The sequence below is a fragment of the Anas acuta genome, chromosome 7, assembly GCF_963932015.1.
Source record: "Anas acuta chromosome 7, bAnaAcu1.1, whole genome shotgun sequence".
NCBI lineage: Eukaryota > Metazoa > Chordata > Aves > Anseriformes > Anatidae > Anas > Anas acuta.
The window spans coordinates 33767908-33785748 of record NC_088985.1 but is presented as its reverse complement, the minus strand read 5'-3'; the positions used below and the strand labels follow the sequence as shown (position 1 = coordinate 33785748).

The window sequence follows — 17841 nt, the reverse complement described above, 5'->3', positions numbered from 1 at the left end:
ATTAATTCTATGCAGTAAGCAGCTGCCCTTTCAACTCAGAAAACAAACCCATACAACACAGTTAAGTTATCTGCTTTGATTTTAATCTGGTACTACTCGAGCATTTGTAACACTTCACTAAAATTCAGGACTGGCACACAAGCAAAAAAGCTTGCCATGCCCTACATAAGAAGAATTTAAAATTGTCCAAAGTTGAGGCATTTATAAGCATCTCTTGGTAGTCACCAACACCATTTATCAATCAGTGCCTTATGTATCTTACCTTTGAAATATAGGTAAGTTTAATAACTCCAACAGGTGGAGATCCAGAGGGAAGATTCTGAAACAAATCAGTGTTACAAGGTGAAGCTGAGTTATTCTCATTCACATTCAGTGTTTATGCACAAAAAACAAATTCAATTTGACAAACAAAAACAAAGTCCTGCAAGTTTTTATAGACAATACACAATGTACGCCTGCAACAGGATCTAAACTCCTTGTTTATTATACACACATCTGTTAATCAACTAAAAACAGAACGACTGCTAGAAACAATACAAGTAGTAATTGTTTCAGAGGTTTATGTATTTTACTAGAGGAAAAAGGATTCTTGCAGGTCTGCATCCAGGAAATCCGGAAAGAATACTTTTTCCTCAACAGATGTTGGCGTCTTATGTGTTTTGACCTGGGCAGGCGGAAGGGACACGAAGTGACACTCATCTATGTCACACACTTCAAAGACTGCCTCACGTATTTTCAAAAACATTAACAACAGACTCTGATTTTTTAATATTAAAGCTACTGGCCAGAAAGCAAGGACACTTTCTATATAACTAGAAGAACTATGCAAAGTTAAACAAGGTAAAATGTAAAGATCACCATACTTCCTAAAGTTGCAGGCAAGTCTATGTATATTTACAATCCAAATAGGACTCCTCTGTTGTTTTTACATCACAATGCTGACTTAACAGCACTGATTCTTTGAGCAGCTGAACTGATTTTCACAGATACAAATAGAGCAGCTCTACCAGGAACAAGAAGCCCGCTGAATTTCTGCATACACCATAGACTCGTCCTATATCAAGGGCTGCACCGCTTTAAAGATTAAGAAAGGCCTCCACAAAGTGGCTCTAACTGCAATTTCTGCAGCAGATCAAGCTTTTAACCACATCCTAGATATATGTCACAGAAGAAACTGAAAAAAGGAATTGCTTCTTTTAACTCATCGTGATAAAACATTTGAAATATCTCCTTATTTCCAGAAGTTATTTTTTTTTCTCCTCAGTAAGAGCTTCCGAATGATTTGGTCACATGTCACATTCATTAAGCCGCAATCTTATTTTCTTTTCCACTTGTTTCTCTGAACACTGGGCTTCTGTTGCCTTTTAACTCGTTCTTCCTGACAGAATGGTGTCCAAATATTCTTCTGGCAGACTGCTGTCAGCTGACCTAGATCCTTTGCTGTCACTGCTTCAGTACCCGAATCCTAAGGGATTATCTGCTCTCCCCTACACTACAAAAACACCGATGTGCATACACTGTGAAGATAACTTTTAGATGAAGGATGCTCTCAGCCATGATGGATAAAAGCTTTCCTCCTTCATATAGCATTCACATTGCAACACAATTGCAAACATCATTAGAATTTGCTTTTCAGTGACTGATTCTGTGGAGGTAAAGTAACAAAGAGCTAACTGACCCAAGCACTGCAAGGAACACTACACAACTCCCAAATGGGCTTAGAGGTGAAATAAAAGACCTGCACAGGGAAACTAGTACATGATTTGGCTCACCTGGTTACACAGTACAGTACTACCTAGTGCCTGCAAGAACCTGCAATGCACATTCGAGACATTTGAAAGAAAAAATGTACTATATCATGCTAGAAAACTAGTCATTGATTCAAGTGTGGTATCAAATTTGAGTTCCCACCTGATCTCCAAGTCTCCTGTCAATACTTAGATTCCCATACACTGGCAACTCACTGATATTCAAGTTGGTTTTATGTTTTACTGTAAACTGCAATTAGCAGTGCTTTAAGCAGAAAATGAATCCTGTTTTCTTTAAAAGGCTGCACAACATCTAAGAACACTGATTTACATGATTTCACCTTTTTTTTTTTTTTTTTTTTTTTAACCTTTCCAGGTCCATGAAACTAATACTAAGCCCCCCTCTTCAGATTTTTAACAAATTTACTGAAGGAAAAAAAAAAAGTTGAAATGGCCAGAGGCCAAACAACTGTTGCCAAGACCATCTCACCTGTGGGTTATCCATGTACCACACCAGGCTGTCTTCTCTCGTGTCCAGGATGAAGTACCGCCGCAGAAATTTCCCGCTATTCTCATTTTCTTCAATATCTAGGAAACCACAGATGCGATTCTGACGATCCACATAAGGCATTTCTGACCCTGAACATCACACTGCAGGACAAAAAAGCATACAAGTTATACGAGGTTCCTCATTACAGATCTTACAACTGCTCTGTGCCCACCCACTATTTTTTGAGCAGTTTCTGCTAGCAGCTTAAAGAAGTTTCTGCGGAAGAGTAAGTGAAGTGTGGCTGTTTCCTCCCAAAACCAGCACTGGATTTTTAGACGGGTCATTCTTACTTCCTTGAAATATGCACTCAGGCTATCTAAGCAGTAAATAAAAGAGCACTAAGACTCGTTTTTACAAAAATCACTGAAGAATAATCGCAGATTCCCCTTCACAATTTGCACAAAGCTGAGATAACGTTAGGTTTACACTTCCTCCTTTGACATTGCCTTTCATGGTCAAGAAAGGATCTTTGTCAGCAGCTCTCCTGTCCAAAATGGTTTTTCACATTTGCTTAAGTAAGTTCAAGAAAAGGGCTTTTTAAAAACACTGTTCACATTTCTCTTTTCTCCTACAAAAGAAGCTTCATGGTTAGCAATGGGATAAACAGACAATTTTTCATCCTTACACATTATGCAGTGAAAATGACCCTCTGTGTGCAGCAGAGACATGAACACATTTGCTAGTCCAAAAGTAAATTCTCAGTATCCACGTGGGGCTAACTTATTCCCATTTTGCCTGCTTTGCCTTTTATGGCTCCACTTCTCCTTCCCCCTTTGCTTTTTTTATCTTGAGTGACAGTCATTTTACCTTAAGAGCCAGCTCTAAGGCCAGAAGTAGATTCCCATACTCATACAGAAAAGCCAAGAAGTCACCATTTAAATAACAAAATCAGGCTGATGCCAATCTTTACTAGAGTAGGACTGTAACAACTCAGTTGTCTTTACATTTTGCTAAAAATAAATCAAATGCCCCACACCCAAAAATATTAACTCAAGACATAAAAGGTGTAAGCACTTCAGACCCTTTTCATAAAATCTTTCAGCTTCCTTGGTGTAACATGGAAGTTTAATATTTATTGAAATTTACTTTTATTTCCTTCATTTTATTTAAATAGTTGCATGCCCTCATAACGAGGCAGCCACTCGATAACTATCTGCACATGGCTACTGAGATACCACAGCAGGACACGACACACTGTTAAACACATTGTGCAGCGCTCATTTTTGGCAGATAGACACTTTATGTACTTCTTTCTGGGCATCAGATATACAAGTATGTAGAGATCTGCTTGCACTTACTTGCCCGTGCTTTGTATCACCAGCTAGAATTTGACTACGATTCAAATTGTGCTTCAGGAATTTGAGAAATCATTTGGGGTTGTCACGATTCCAGCACACGACTGCAACAATTTCTGTTAACCACTTCTAAGCCCACTAACTGGCAAAAACCTACAGAGCCCACAGCTTCAGGGTGATGCCAGGCTGCTAAAAACTGTGTGTGTGTCCGAATGCAACAGTTTAAAATTGAAGTTTTATGCATTTTTGTGTAAAATGAAGTCAGCACACTTGTTGGAGATGTGAGACATTTTCTATACAGGGACACGAAATGGGAATGAGCCTCCCACTGAGCCCTGACCGATTTGTTCTTCCCACCTTCAAAAGGTAAAGGAGTCTCCACATTTAAGGTACATGATGATGGTTCACAACTTCAAAGGCACGGGTTTGATCTTTCAGAAAGTAAGAAGATTTACTGAGGTGATTAAGTTCTCCTGGTGTGCGCTCACAATTTCAATATCACAGACCTAAGGCGAGCTCTGTAAGCGAGCGCTGCTCGTAACTAACAAACCCAAACACTTCAGCACTCTCAAGACATCTTCAAATCGTCATTTCCCAGCGTTGTCCTAAATCGTCCTCAATGTGGAACACTTCAGGGACTCGATTTCAGCTTGCTCTAGAGTGTTTCTGAAGCCCAGAAGAGCCCCGTGCCTATAAAAAGCAGCTTCTGGTGGCTGGTTTCCTGTTTGAGCAGGCTGATGCTGCCTCCTCCGCAGATGTGAAGAAAACGAAACAAGGAAAACTTGTTTCTGAGACAAGACACAAATTGATTAAAAACCGCCGAATAAAACCAACCGAGTTTTCAAAGCCCCTCTCCCCCGGGGGAGGATCTGTGTTTGAGAAAAGCTTTAAGGAAAAGCGAGCGCAGCGTTCAAAACGCTTCTCCGTGAGCACAGGGGCAGCTGAACTGCACTGCTTGGTTTGTTCCTGGGCGAAACACAAACAGCAGCAGCTCTCTTATTCATTAAGAAATCAATTTCCACAGGGTGGAAAAAATCCATACGGATTTTCTGTCTCAAAGTGCTAACAGCTGATTTCTTGTCCACAACATATTATTTCTATTCCTCTTTATCCTCTGATGAAAATACAGGATAAGTATACGAATGCAACGTAACAGATACCATTTACCCTTTGTGAAGTTATCATTTCAGGGACTAGAAAACTCAAGTTTCCAAGTCTTGGTACGTTTCACAGCTCGTGGTTACGTGCACGCAGTTATTTTCTGCAGCACGGAGCAACGTAAGAGTTCTCTTTGCCAACTTTTACAACCTAATCCTATAAAAAGGCTGAGAGAAAAAAGCTGAAGGGATCGGCCCTGTAGCAGATCGCATACAACCTCATTTTATCCTGCCTTCCCTCCCTGGAGTGGGAGGCAACTTGGGGCTGCTTCACAAAAAAACCCTGTGGCCCTCGGTTCCTGCCACAACCCGCCAGAAGGTGAAATAATTTTCAAAACCCATTTTCTGAATTCTCTCATATATAGGAATTCAAAAAAAACCACCTCACCCCTAAGCTCCTCGCTCCGAGTTACAATCCAAACAGGACGTCTCGCTTATTTTTGTAGCCTTACATCCCTTTTTCCAGCAGCAGAGCACTAATTTCAGGAGGTGCATGCCTCGGCCCAACTCCTGTCGGATTTCCCCTCTCACCACTCTTTTCCTCCGTGTACCAACATTCCTCGGTATTTATATCACAGCCGAAGGCTGCCTGGCCTCCTGGGCACCACACCACCAGCCAGCGGCCACCTCCTCGCAGCCTGCAGCTGTAAAGGCACAGCGACACAACGAGGAGCTGCAGAGGCACGAGGCATCTCGGTTCTCCATTTATAACCGCCTGTTTCAGCTCTCCTACGCTCATTTCTATGTTTAGTGCCATGCCAACACCTGCCCTGGAGTTTACCTCTGTCACAGAGCGGTGGCTTCCTCCATACTCCAAGTACAAAGTCCGTACGAGGCTGTGAAAGCGGCGTGCAAGGTAGCTTCTCATAGCTCTGTCTCTCCTTTCATAGCCGGTGCTTAATTTACACAACAGGCACAAAAAACAGAGCTGCTGGCTCACTGCAGGCAGGGGAACTCGGCATGAATGAAGGGAACACGCAACAGGCTTTGTGCTACCCATATGGAAGTTAGGCTGAGAAATAAAGCAAGACAGGCGCTGGTCCTTAATGCCTTTTAGGTTTATTCTACATGTATTTTCCCTGAAATTTATGTGTTTATATATCTCAATATATATATTACTGTTTATTTAACTTAGACAAACACTTAAACTTCCTGCTCTGCTAGCATTTGGAAATTCGATCCAAAGTTCAAACCACCACAGAGACTTTTAGGTTATTGCACCGAGCCGTGCCGGGCTGGAGTTAAGAAAACTGAGAGAAATCCACGACTGCTTACTCACCTCTACAACACGATGAGCAACATCCATAAAAGCAGGTTGATAAGCACAACACCATGCCCTGAGTCATGCCCACAGCTCCTCCCCACGGCTCAGGCTGGCAGAGGGAAGGCAGCGGCACCCCCAGCCCCTCGAGGGGCTGCTTTTCCCCGGGGACAGCTTGGTCACTGGGCGCTCTCAGCAGTTACCGAGAGCCTCCTGCTGTAATCCAGCAGCTCTCCAGTTGGTTTTATTTGTTCCTGGCCATTTACTGGCTTCCCAAGGGGAAAGGATGAGCTCAGACTGTCCTGCGTACACCCTGAAGGGCACAGCAACGAAAGCTCTCCCTGCATACCTACAGGGCAATAAAGGGGGGAATCCTGGGACAACCAGAGGCTCTTCTGAGCTGAAAACAAATCATGTTAATCTTCAGTACGGTTGTTCAAACTTCTTTATTTTCAGCCCCTTGGACAGCTTTCCAGTAGGAGCACAGAGCACTGCGTAGGTAAGTCCAGAGACAACTTCTCGCTCATCTTCCCCAGACTCCTTAAATCCCCAATTTTCTTAAGCAACCAAAACACGACAGGAAAAAAAAGCAAACCCAGGAGCTGCAGGGATGACCTGGGCGCTACTCCAGGGATAATTTAGGCCTGGCTGTTTCCCCAAGATGCTTCACCGTCCCATTTCTCTCCCAGAGGGCACGGCAGCCGTGGAGCTCAGCAGATGACACGACCGACACGCAGCCATCAGCAGCATGCTGCAGGTGAGAACTGGAAGCTGCCAGGATATGCTGACCCCTAAATTTAGATTTCTTCTCTAATGCGGTTTAAAAAAAAAAAAAAAAAAAGCAGCTGCAAAGGGCAGTATTTGCTTGCAAGGAAGTTCTTAAACATATGAAGCTAGTCTTCAAAATATAAAATTAAAAAAAAAAAGAGTGCCAGCAGGCTGTGTTATCCCCGACCATGCTAGGAGGCACGTCAAGCAGCACGGCACTTATCCCTGGGTGGGGACTCACCCCCGAAATGCAGCGGCCTCATCTCACACTTGTGTAGCTGCACTGACTGCAGCTGTACTCCGTGCAGCCAGCCAGAGATGTGGCCACACACCCGGCTCTTCACCTGCAGCTACACGGCAGTAACATCACCTCTGTCTTGGTAAAGCCCTCAGGGTGTTCTCAGGAAAATGTCCTGATGTTCCTCGACTCCGCCGTCCACGATTCCCAAGGGTGCTGTACAAGTTGCACGGTGAGCCATGATGCTGCCTCCAAAATTCCCGCGGGAGTTTCTACAAGTGAGGTTTCACGCTCATAATTTAACCCCTTGCCTCCATTTTCAGGGTTTTGTCTCCCAAAGTCCTTGCTGTGGTGTTGCAGAAAAAAAAAAAAAGGGAAACAACAGCAGAGGATGCAGAACTCCTTCCCACTGCTGACCTCTTGATAGCCGGAACAAAACCCCAGCAGCTCACCTAGCAGCCCTCGCCTCTACAACGAGCGTTTTGAGAGGAAGCATCCCATGGCACGAGGCCACAAGATGCACTCTGAAAATGCATCTATACTTCAGGGGTGAGGATTAATCTAGAAAGCAAAAAAATTGGTCAAAAGAATCCAAGCACAAGCGCAAGGCTCTCAGAGAGCCAGGAGTAGGTTTTATCACTTCATATTGACACGAGGCAATACGGAGTTACTCAAAGAGATATGCAACCAGAGAGAAGTAGAACAGGAAAAGAAAATATAGCTGTGCTAGCTTCAGTGCGGTGTGCTGAAGGCTCTGAGGAGTAGAAGCCGGAGGGAAACTGCGGAGTTTTGTAATATTAAGAGATCACCTCTTATGCACAGACCCAGAGGCAGGTTTCAGATTTAAATGCAAGCACATCACTCAGCCTAGCGCCATCAAGCTCCACGTGTGAAACACCACAGCCAGCTCCTGAGATGCTCTGCTTCTGCGTGGACACAGGATTAAAGCAACACTGGCAATTTTTGTCTACAAAAGGATCACAACGAGGCACGTACGCCTATTTTTAACACTTGCAGCCAACTGCAAAGCCTAACAAGAACTGTGCAAACACCTGACGCTTCGGTTCATTTCAGGTATCACATAATGAAAGGAACTCCACCGATGAATATTGGTTCTTTGTTTTTAAAATGCAAGAGGATTTAATGGAACCAAAACATGTAAGCAAGTAACTGTCAAATCAAACCCGATTTTATAGATATTTCACTGCAAAATCAAAATGCAACAGTTCATCCACATTAAAACTTTTGTGATGAAAAATTGTTGCCATTGAGATTTCACCTGGTTTATTTTAACGTTCTGGAGCTCTACCACACTTGGCAAGGCACTGCGGGGGCTGCACCCTGCCCTCCAAAGGTTGGGGACTCCCCCAGCACCTTCCTTACCAAATCACGCCAGTGCTGCAGCAGTTGGGACTAATCTCCAGCATCTTCAGCACGAGCAAGTTCAGCAAGAGCTCTTCAGTCAGAACCAGGCTTTGTCTGCCTCCTGCAAGCCAGCCAACGCTCATTTACAGGAGACATGCCAGATCCTGTTTACCATGGAAGCTTAATTTTCTCTTCTGACCATCAAATGGCAAAGTTTTCAGGTCACTGCCTTCCTTTTCTTTTTTTCTGAATACTTCTTAAATTAGAGAAAAGAAAACCCCGCTCTCAATAAGAGTCTCCTCTGTCATGAAGAGAAGCCCCATAAAATAAAAGCTGCTCTGCTATGACCACGCAGCAAAACCCTTCACATGAAGCACAAACCTTCCTGTAACTTATCCTACACAATCCGTTTCGAGCATCCTTCCAGCCGTGAACCTACAGAGCTGCCCTTACGCCAGGCACAGCCCGTGCTGAATTCCCTCCTCACCTTCTGCACATGCAAAAAGAGGTGAATGCTGGCTTGCTGCACCTTGTCCTGCAGTGACACCGGTGTTTCCCACAGCAGCAAGTACAGTGCCTGCAGAGGACAACTCTCCACCCCCAGAGCGATCCCAATAGCAGCAGGAAGCCACCGGGCTCCTGGCACCTTGTAGGATTGCCCCGTGACCTGCGCAGGGTGAGACGGAAACACTCCAAAGCAGCCCGAATCCTGGGTATGTGCAACGACACGCCTGGAAATCCCAGCCTCACTGTGAGCAGGCGGCTCTTCAGCTTCCCCCAAGAAGGGAACAAACAGATTTCACCAAGAAATCCTGCTCCTCCACCCCCCAAAAAATAAAAACAGAGCACCAACACGAACTGGGAAGGCGGTATAAATAAAAGAGCTACAGCACTTACAGCGAGCTTCATACAGCCCAAGCCTGAAGTTGTGAAGGGCAGGAACACGTCTGAAGCTAAAGAAACAGATTTGCCAGATGAATTATTAGCGCAGCCTAAATTCTCATCTGTTACCAAAATCCTCCCTAAAGAGTTAACCAATACATTACCAGCCCCCTTTGAAGCGCAGCGTGGAGAGGACTGCTGGCTGCCAGCAAGCCTGCCATGTAACTGTTCTAGCACTTAACAGAGGAGCGCGTAATGAAGGCACCGGTCTGAACACGTTCAAACATCTCCTTGGACACAGCATGCAAATGCGATGGGGACCAAAGCACCCCCAGCGAGCGTACGCAAAATAATTACATGTTCAGGTAATGAATTTATCACAGCTCTGGCGGTACAGGGGCCGCTCCTGGGGGCGTAGGCTCTCAGAAAGGAGAGCTCACGTTTGCAGAGCTCGGTTAAGTGACGTCTCGTCTGCACTTTCAGTTTAGAACAGCGACCAGTCCATGTAATATTTCCACGTGAGGAATTGTAAATCCCAAATGCTCTTAGCTCCATCATCAGCAGGAGTGGCTGCAGATTAACCCCCACCCCGGGTGGGGAGGGGTACAGAGGCCGATCCTCTCTCATTCCCTTTCACCCGCAAGGCAATAAATCAAACCCAGCTTTGGGCACTCTGCCCATGGTGCCAGCAGGAGCTAATAAACCACGCCGGTAGCTGAAACATTCGGAGGCAATGCCTGCCTAGAATAAAAACCATTTCCCAAAGAGATGAGCAGGGAAGCTTTGCAGGATCACACCAGCAAAGATTCGCCTGGTTCATTCAGGTTTTTAAGCACTGGTGCCCAGCACATCCCCACAGCACCCAGCACTTCTCTGCAGCATTGGTGAGAGCAGGGGGCAGAGGAGCAGCCTGGCCCAGGCCACACAGGCAGCTGCTGGCAAGGCACTGAGCTGAACCTGTTCCCCAAGTCCCGCAGCAGCAGCCTTACCACCGAAGCGCCTTTCTTCTCCATAAAACACCTGAAACTATTCAGATTTTTCGAGGCGAAGGCATATGTTCAAACCTGAAAGCTGTTTAAACTGGTGAGCGCCGCGAACGTCTACCAGACCTGCAACTCCCTGCCTGTGCAGATAACATCTCTCGGCGTAAGTGGCTCATACAGTTCTGCACCAGAAAGCTTAATAAGTTCCTTCTCCAAGATTAAAGAAACACCTACACATTCTAGATGCTTCGCTGAGTCCCTGGAGGGAGAAAAGGCTGCTTAGTGCTGAGACAATGCACCAAGCTTCCTTCCTTACCAGCAACAAAACCCTGCTGCTGTACCTAGCACCAACAGGAAGGTGTTATTTATAAAATAGAGCCAGACGCGAGTATCGGAGTGTTTCGGGGTTAGGCCACTGCATGGAACAAGCCGACCTCTGACCTACAGCTTCACAAAGCCCTCATTTCAGAGCAGTACACTTTTTTTTTTCTTTTTTTTTTTTTTTAAAATAGCCCAGCCATCTCTTTCCACCCAACTCATTTCGGTCATTTTATGCAGTAACACAGAACTTCAAAACCTGAACTTGAACTTCTTTTTCCAACCTCTTCAGCACGTATTTCTTTATTATAACTTTTTAAAGAAGCTACATTACCTTCACAAAAGGCAAGCTCACTGAAATCTTGATACTTAGGTTCCTTATTTTCTAAAGCGCTGAGAGCAGCATTTATGGCCACATCTTGCTGCATTTCAGTTCAAAAATGAGAAAACCACACACGTGCTTCTTGCTTTCTAGTGACATCTGCATTACTTACTCCATTTTGTACAACTGTTTTCTGCCAAATCTGGTTACCTGAACTCACCTATGTTGGCACTGAAACAAGTTACTGCCCTCTACTTTCATGCAACTGTACAACTGCACAAAGGTTTCCTTGCCTCAAAATCCCACCGAGCATTTTCTGAGGATGTTTCCTATTGCTCCCAATCATCAGGAACAACATGAATTGCCAGAAAGATGCGCTCCCCTGCATCACAAGCTCCTGTTCAGATAAATGCTGCCGTACAGCTGGGCACAAAGTGCACGGCACCACACACACGCAAGGGAACTTCACACTTTTAGCCCATTCTCACTTTCCCATGCTTCTGGTTTGCTGCATTTCGAAGCGACTGCACGCGGTATGATAGGTGTCAGCTCGAGTACCCAGAACCATTTAGCAATAAGGACATTGATGGAATTCTGAACCTACTAAAACAGATTAAGGATTGTGCAGGCCTGGCATTCTGGGCGGTGTCCAATACTGCACTGGAGACTGTATGACAAGCACTGATTGCTTTAGAGAAGTGATAAGCGCTTTAGAAAAAAACTTCAGGGCATTATTAAAATCTGCTACAGTCAATAAAGCCCAACTTGTGCTCTTTGTCTCTTCCACGTTAACCTTCTGACATACAGCCAGCCTTTATTAGTCCTGGGGCATGACTTCCTTGTCTTCTGAAGCACGGCTGCTTGGAAAAACCAAGGCCATCTCTTGCATCTGGGTTTTTCCCCCCTGCACAGACACACCTTTATACTCCACATGTGTGCCTGTCTTCTCTCTATCGCTTGGTTACTGCTCCTGAGGAAGAACAAATACAGGGGGAGAGAAGGAAGAAGTAAAAAAAAGCATTAAGATGTTTCCTATTTTCTTTATATGCTACTTCTTCTTTTGTAGATCCTCCAATTTAGATGAAAGCATCTGTTCTTCCTAAACCCTTAAGCACCGCGATCTACCTGTTAGTCACCTACTGCACATCTTTTTATTTCCACCTCTGAAATGCCCAAACACACAGACACACAAAAGATTGTCCAACTCTGTAACACAGAAGGCGCTGCAGAAAACAGACTCCATCTTTACAACTCACTCAAAATCAAGTTTTCCTACAGTAACAAACCAAACTAGCAACGCTGAGTAACTGCAAACAAAGAGATTCACCAAAAGCCTTCCTCTTTACACCCAGCATTCGCTGCTCACAGCCAAGTGCCAGCTCTATCACAGCACACAGATACAGCTCCCTCCCTGGAGTTATCACTCTCTGCAGTATCAGTGCTCTTTATCCCCGCGTTACAAGGCTCTCCTCCAAACACCAACAGGGCTAAGGACGTCTCTGTGCTGAGGCAGCCTTCAGCCCACTTCCTAAGCTCACTGATGTGACAAACAGGAAAGCAGGCCGGGCACACCTCTCCGCCTCACAGACCTGACAGCGACTTCGGTATCGCTCTAGAGCAGCGAGTAATTACCAGGAACAGGACACAGAACGGCAGGGGCCTACAAGGCAAGTCACAAATTCGCTGTTAAGACTTGGTGAATTGCTGTGAATTTATCCAACGCGGTGCACCACGAAAATAAAGGATTAAACTTGGAGGAAGAACCCTTCCCATGGATAACTGCACTGCTTGGTTTGCTGGGAAGCTGCACCTGTGAAATAAGCTGATACAAGTCCTGGAGCTTCCTAACAGCTTTTAAACCAAAAGGAGAAAAACAAAATCCTTAAAAATACAGCAGGAAGAGTAACTCATCCATCAGCCAGCCCCGTCTCAGTGCAGGTTTTGTGCTGCATCATACCGAGTGCAGCCCAACGACATAAAAAGGAAGTGGATTTAAAAATAAATAAATAAATAATAATAATAAAATAAAATAAAAGCCCTGCTGGGCTCCACAGCTGCTCTGACACCCTCACGGCGCCTCACCGCACACACCCGGCTCCGTGCGTGCGTGTGGGAGCGGGTACCAGGAAGGGCACAGGGACCCCTGAGGGGGCGAAGAGCCCCCCCCCCCAGCACTCCCCAGGCCCTAATTAATTAGTAATTAACCCTCCTCGTTAGCGCGGAGAGCCCGGGCCCGGCACGGCCCCGCACAAAGGCCGGGGGGGGGGGGGGGGGGAAGGGAAGGAGGAAGCCCAAGGACGCGCCTCCCGCGGGGCCCGGCCCCGGCACTCACAGGAGCCCCGCGAGGAGCCGAGGCGGGGGTCGGGGTCCGGCTCCGGGTCCCTCTGGCTCCGCTGCCGGTCCCGGTCCCGTCCCGGTGCCGCTCCGGGTCCCGCCGCCGCTCCCGGCCCCTGGCGGCCCCGCCCGGCCCCGGCTCCTCCCCGCGCAAGCGCCGCGGTCCCGGCGCTGGGAGCTGCTGGGGGCTGGAGGGAGGCGGCGGCGCCTGACGGGAGGCGTAGTCCTGAGCCCTGAGGTGGCTCTGAGGGGCTGAGATGGATGTGGTGGGGCTGTGTGTGTGTGGTTTGGGGTGGTAATTGAAGAAATGTGGGGGTATTCTCCTCACAAGCAGCAGTACTGTGCGCTCTGGGCTCAAACATCGCTGCGGTGTGGTGCTGGCACTGACAGAGCCACAGCACCCAAGGGTGCGAGCACCAAGTTCCCCGACACCGTGAAGCCCACACACTGATCCAGGGCGCCTCACAAAGTGGTGTCGTGCTTGCTACAAAGCCACTCGGTGTGCAGCACCGACGGGGAAGTTGCTTCTTCCCGTGACATTACCAACGTTCCCATGTGACTTCACCAAAACTTTTATGTGACTTTACCAAAATTTCCATGTGACTTACCAACATCTCACTGTGACATTACTGACATCTCCCCGTAACATTACCAACATTTCATGGTGCCCACACTCCTGAGGGCCGGATCCTCAAAGCCAGCCACAAGGCGTTGCCCAAACCGTTGATAAAGAGCAGCTGAGTTCAGTTTAAGAAATGGATTTGGCAGTGTAGCAAATGGCAAAAGATTTGGTTTCCTTCATTTTCTCCATGCTCTTCAGTTTAGTTCATACGGCAACTACATGCTCTTTTCAAATATAGTTGGCAAGACAGAGTACTGACACTCTTTAGTACTGTAAATACTTCTTGTAAAGTCTTTCAAGGGGCAGTGAATACAATCCTCTGTCCCATTAAAAGGGGAAGGATTTGTACAATAGCTACGTACAATAATTACAGCAGCACAGCAGGGTGATGCAGTGCTTTTGTCCAGCCTTGTGGCCAGCAGCACGCATTGATCTGAACCCCACGGGTACATCGCCGCCACGTGAGGCAGAGCCGCAGTGGTTACAGTGCTATAAACGATGCTGCAGCCATTTCGTCCGAGGGGAATTGAGACAGGGAATATGCAAGTCATCGGTGTTGAACACAACGGTGGTGTGACCTGGAGAGCTGCACTACAGACTGCAGCGTCCTGTGGACCAGGTTCTGTGGGAGTTATGGCTCTAAAATTCGTGCCAACTTCAGGCCTATGTACCAGGCATACACAGGAGAAAGCACGAGCTATCAGCCATTACACAAATACATGTTTTACTGCTTATAGTAATTTTTTTTTTTTTTTTGACATGCAATTACTCTGATTTTAACATTAATTTTAATGGAGAGGGGCCGGTAGGAAAGAACTAGTTGTTTGGGCGTGCGGAGATTCCTCCAAGGCTTGTCAGTTCAGATGCTACCTCAAAGCCTTTTTGAAGCCATCAGCCACTATTTTCCTAGTGGCACATTACAATTTCCAGTAATGATATTTAACCAGTCTGAATGGGAATCTATTTCTGTTTGAAGCACATACTAAATTTATACTAAAATTTGTAGTGCTTTCCAAAATAGTAATATTTTTTTCCTAGTGCAAAGCAGTGATATCTCCAAAAATAGAATTCATTTGAACTCGGTTCTTGCATGTAAATACATCTTTGTTTCAAGCTGGCATTTAACAACTGTACTTTACAGTGAAACAAAAGCTGTAATCAGAGTACAACAATAAAAGCTGAAGTCAGCTACAAACAATGCTTTACAATTCCCTTGGCAACTTTTTCCTATCAAATCCTTGATAGGTCACACACTCTGCAGCTGCACGAGCCAGAATCTTTTCAATCTGTACTCCATTCACAATTATTCATACATTTTTTTGGATGATTTTCACTTAACAGTGTTCTACTGGAGTTAATACAAGACAATTGACAGTAGCCAGCACAATGCCGGCCCTCCCCCGCTGCGGTCCTGATTTGGCATTTCTGCTCCTGACAAAATGACCGTGATTGTGGCAGCTCGCTACAGGACTCCAGGATGTGGCCTGCCATTGCACTGCACGTGGAAAAGCCGTTTGCAAAAATGATGTGCTGGTTTTACAAGCAAAAAGCCATGTGATCACAAGCTGTTGCATAACACGTGCAGAGGGTGGTCAAATGAAAACTGCGCGGCATTCGGCAGTCTGATCCATCTTCACTTTCAAGTTATCTCTGCAGCCTCCCCAACAGGGTTTGAACAACCACCTGTTGTGATAGTAAGACCTAAGAAATGAAAAAACATGATTATATTTAAAAGGGAATACATTGTACTGGAGTCTGGTAGCAAACCTCGTTTTTTAGATTACCATATTTTCCATCATGGAAGATGACTGCAGCTTTACTATTGAGAACCTCTAATTTGTCTGATATTTGCAATTTAGTGAGGAGAAAATCATGTAAATAAAGAAATATTTTTGTGTAAGCTGAGATACAAACTGTTAAAAATAGCCAAGTGCCCTCTGTTAAGTGACACAGTTCATGAAAGTTTTGGAGTATGCACGTGGAGAACCAAGAGATGAAGAGCTCAACCACTGATCGGCACGAGATGGCAAAGTCAGTTTTCATCCCTCTGTACCCAGCATATGTCTACACCTTATGTGTATGGAAACCTAAATGTAGGCATCTCTAATTCCTCTATTTAAAGCAAAACCTCCTTCATTTGGAGGCTGGTGATGGCTGCAATGTTATGACATTGTACAGTATGCAGCTGGTACATAGGTGACTTAAAGCTCAGCTGTGCTCACTGACTCAGAGGCAATTCAATATTTTTAATCCTTTCTATTAAGTGTCTCAGTGTAACAACTGAAAGAAATTGTAGTGACGAATAGGTAAACTTCAGCTATGAAGTGATTAGATCACAGAGATTTATTCCCATTCTTCTGAAATACAAAGTACATGTGCAAAGATTACAAAGCACAAAATCTATTTTTTACCTACCCTGCAATTTGTAGAAAATTGCAAGAATAAAGTCTGCACTGGCTTATGCCCTATGCAATGCCATTGGCTTCAATTTAGAAGTTGGCTAGGAGCCCAGTATATCCAGCAGAAGTACAAGACAGGCACTTATTTCCTCTCCGTTGTCTCTATTCATACTTTTCAAAAGCTGTCAGGTATTCTCACAACAATCTTCATGCCTGTGGAAATAAAATAATAAAAAAATAAATAAATAAAAGTAAAAATAGTTGCTTTTGATTCTCATCATTGAAGTGCATAAGGGAATAAGAGAGTTTGGACATAAATTCCTTCAGGGATTCCAGTTGCTCAAAATACAGTGTGCAATAAGTAACATTTGTTTGGTGACTTATCGAATTATGCACCTATAGGAATAAGCACAAGGAGGGATAGAAAAAGAACTGTATGAAATTTTGTTCCCTAAACTTACAGTTTTTATTTGTTTGAAGTTCCTTTATTTGAAATGTAGCTTTGCCATGCTCCTTTCCTATTTTTCAAGGTGGAGTGTTATGTTCCTAAGCCCCAGTCTTCATCATTCGTCTTGGAAGAAGAGTTGCCAGATAAAGCCCTACTCTTTCTGCTCCTTCTGTTTTTGTTTTGTTTTAATGACATTTCCTTGAGTCAGCCCACCATTATAAGGTGACCGCCCCTAACTTGTAGGCATTTATTCTTGATAAAGAAGGTGTGTTATCTCTGTCCCCTCTACTCTATGGGCAAAGCAGGGTGAAGAGCCTTAAACCAAGAGCCATTCTCTAGTGCCTAACAAATAGCTTCAAACACAACACTTGGGGAAAGTTTCACTCAAGTCAAATCTATAGACATCAAAATATTAAGGCTCGTCTAAAGACTCCTCTCCACTTCTACTCTAGGACAGTTTTTACAAGACTAAAGGAATTACAGCTTTCAGTGAAAGTTTCCAGAACATCTCATTTTGGTATTGCAGGGCTTTTAGTGCCATTTAGTTCGAGTCAGGCTGATTGTGAGTGAGATCAGTCAGAGAGAATGAGGGAATCTTCACGTGTGACCTGGCCTGCTGGTTCTAGGCAGAGCCCTAAAAACCCTGTATTTACCCGAGTGAACCCCAGCCCCTGACACTACTGTTGAAGGGCTGTATAAATTCTTAAATCAAATAAAAATCAACCTGCTGTCAGAACAGTAAAATAATGCTTAATGAGCCCACTGTTCTATACTGTGCTTCTGTTTTTAAAAAAATAAGTAACTATTTTATTTACATATTTTTAATATATTTTTATTTAACTTACACAGCTACCCCATATAGTCATTTTATGATAGTGTTATTTCTATATTTAACTATAATGCAGTTTACTGTTCTTTGAATTTGAAGTGTTTATTTCACAAGGTATGGAAATTACCAGTAGAAAATGGATGTACAACAGTGAAAACAGGAATAATAGGTACATGCATTTACATAGATACGTATATACTCGTATAAATATGCATATCACATGTGTGCATCTTGCATAATTAAACAGAAATATTCAACAATTCCAAAATATCAAAATTCTTAACTTTTCTCATTGTATTTTCATGATGGATAATTTTATCCA

At 44.6% G+C, this 17841-nt stretch overlaps 1 protein-coding gene across 9 annotated transcripts in view; it reads right to left on the bottom strand.

The window, feature by feature from the left end:
• Nucleotides 1-13380, bottom strand: part of PLEKHA1 (pleckstrin homology domain containing A1) — a 29335-nt gene extending 15955 nt beyond the window's left edge. For all 9 annotated transcript variants that reach the window (XR_011098475.1, XR_011098476.1, XM_068689052.1 and 6 more), the window contains exons 1-3: nucleotides 13220-13380; nucleotides 2239-2399; nucleotides 263-319 (exon numbers count right to left, since the gene is read on the bottom strand). Coding sequence is in view for 7 of the 9 variants with exons in the window: in XM_068689052.1 (XP_068545153.1) it covers nucleotides 263-319; nucleotides 2239-2379 (198 nt within the window). In the remaining 2 variants the exon portion in view is untranslated. The remainder of the gene's footprint in view (nucleotides 1-262; nucleotides 320-2238; nucleotides 2400-13219) is intronic.
• Between the last annotated feature and the right edge of the window lie 4461 nt (nucleotides 13381-17841).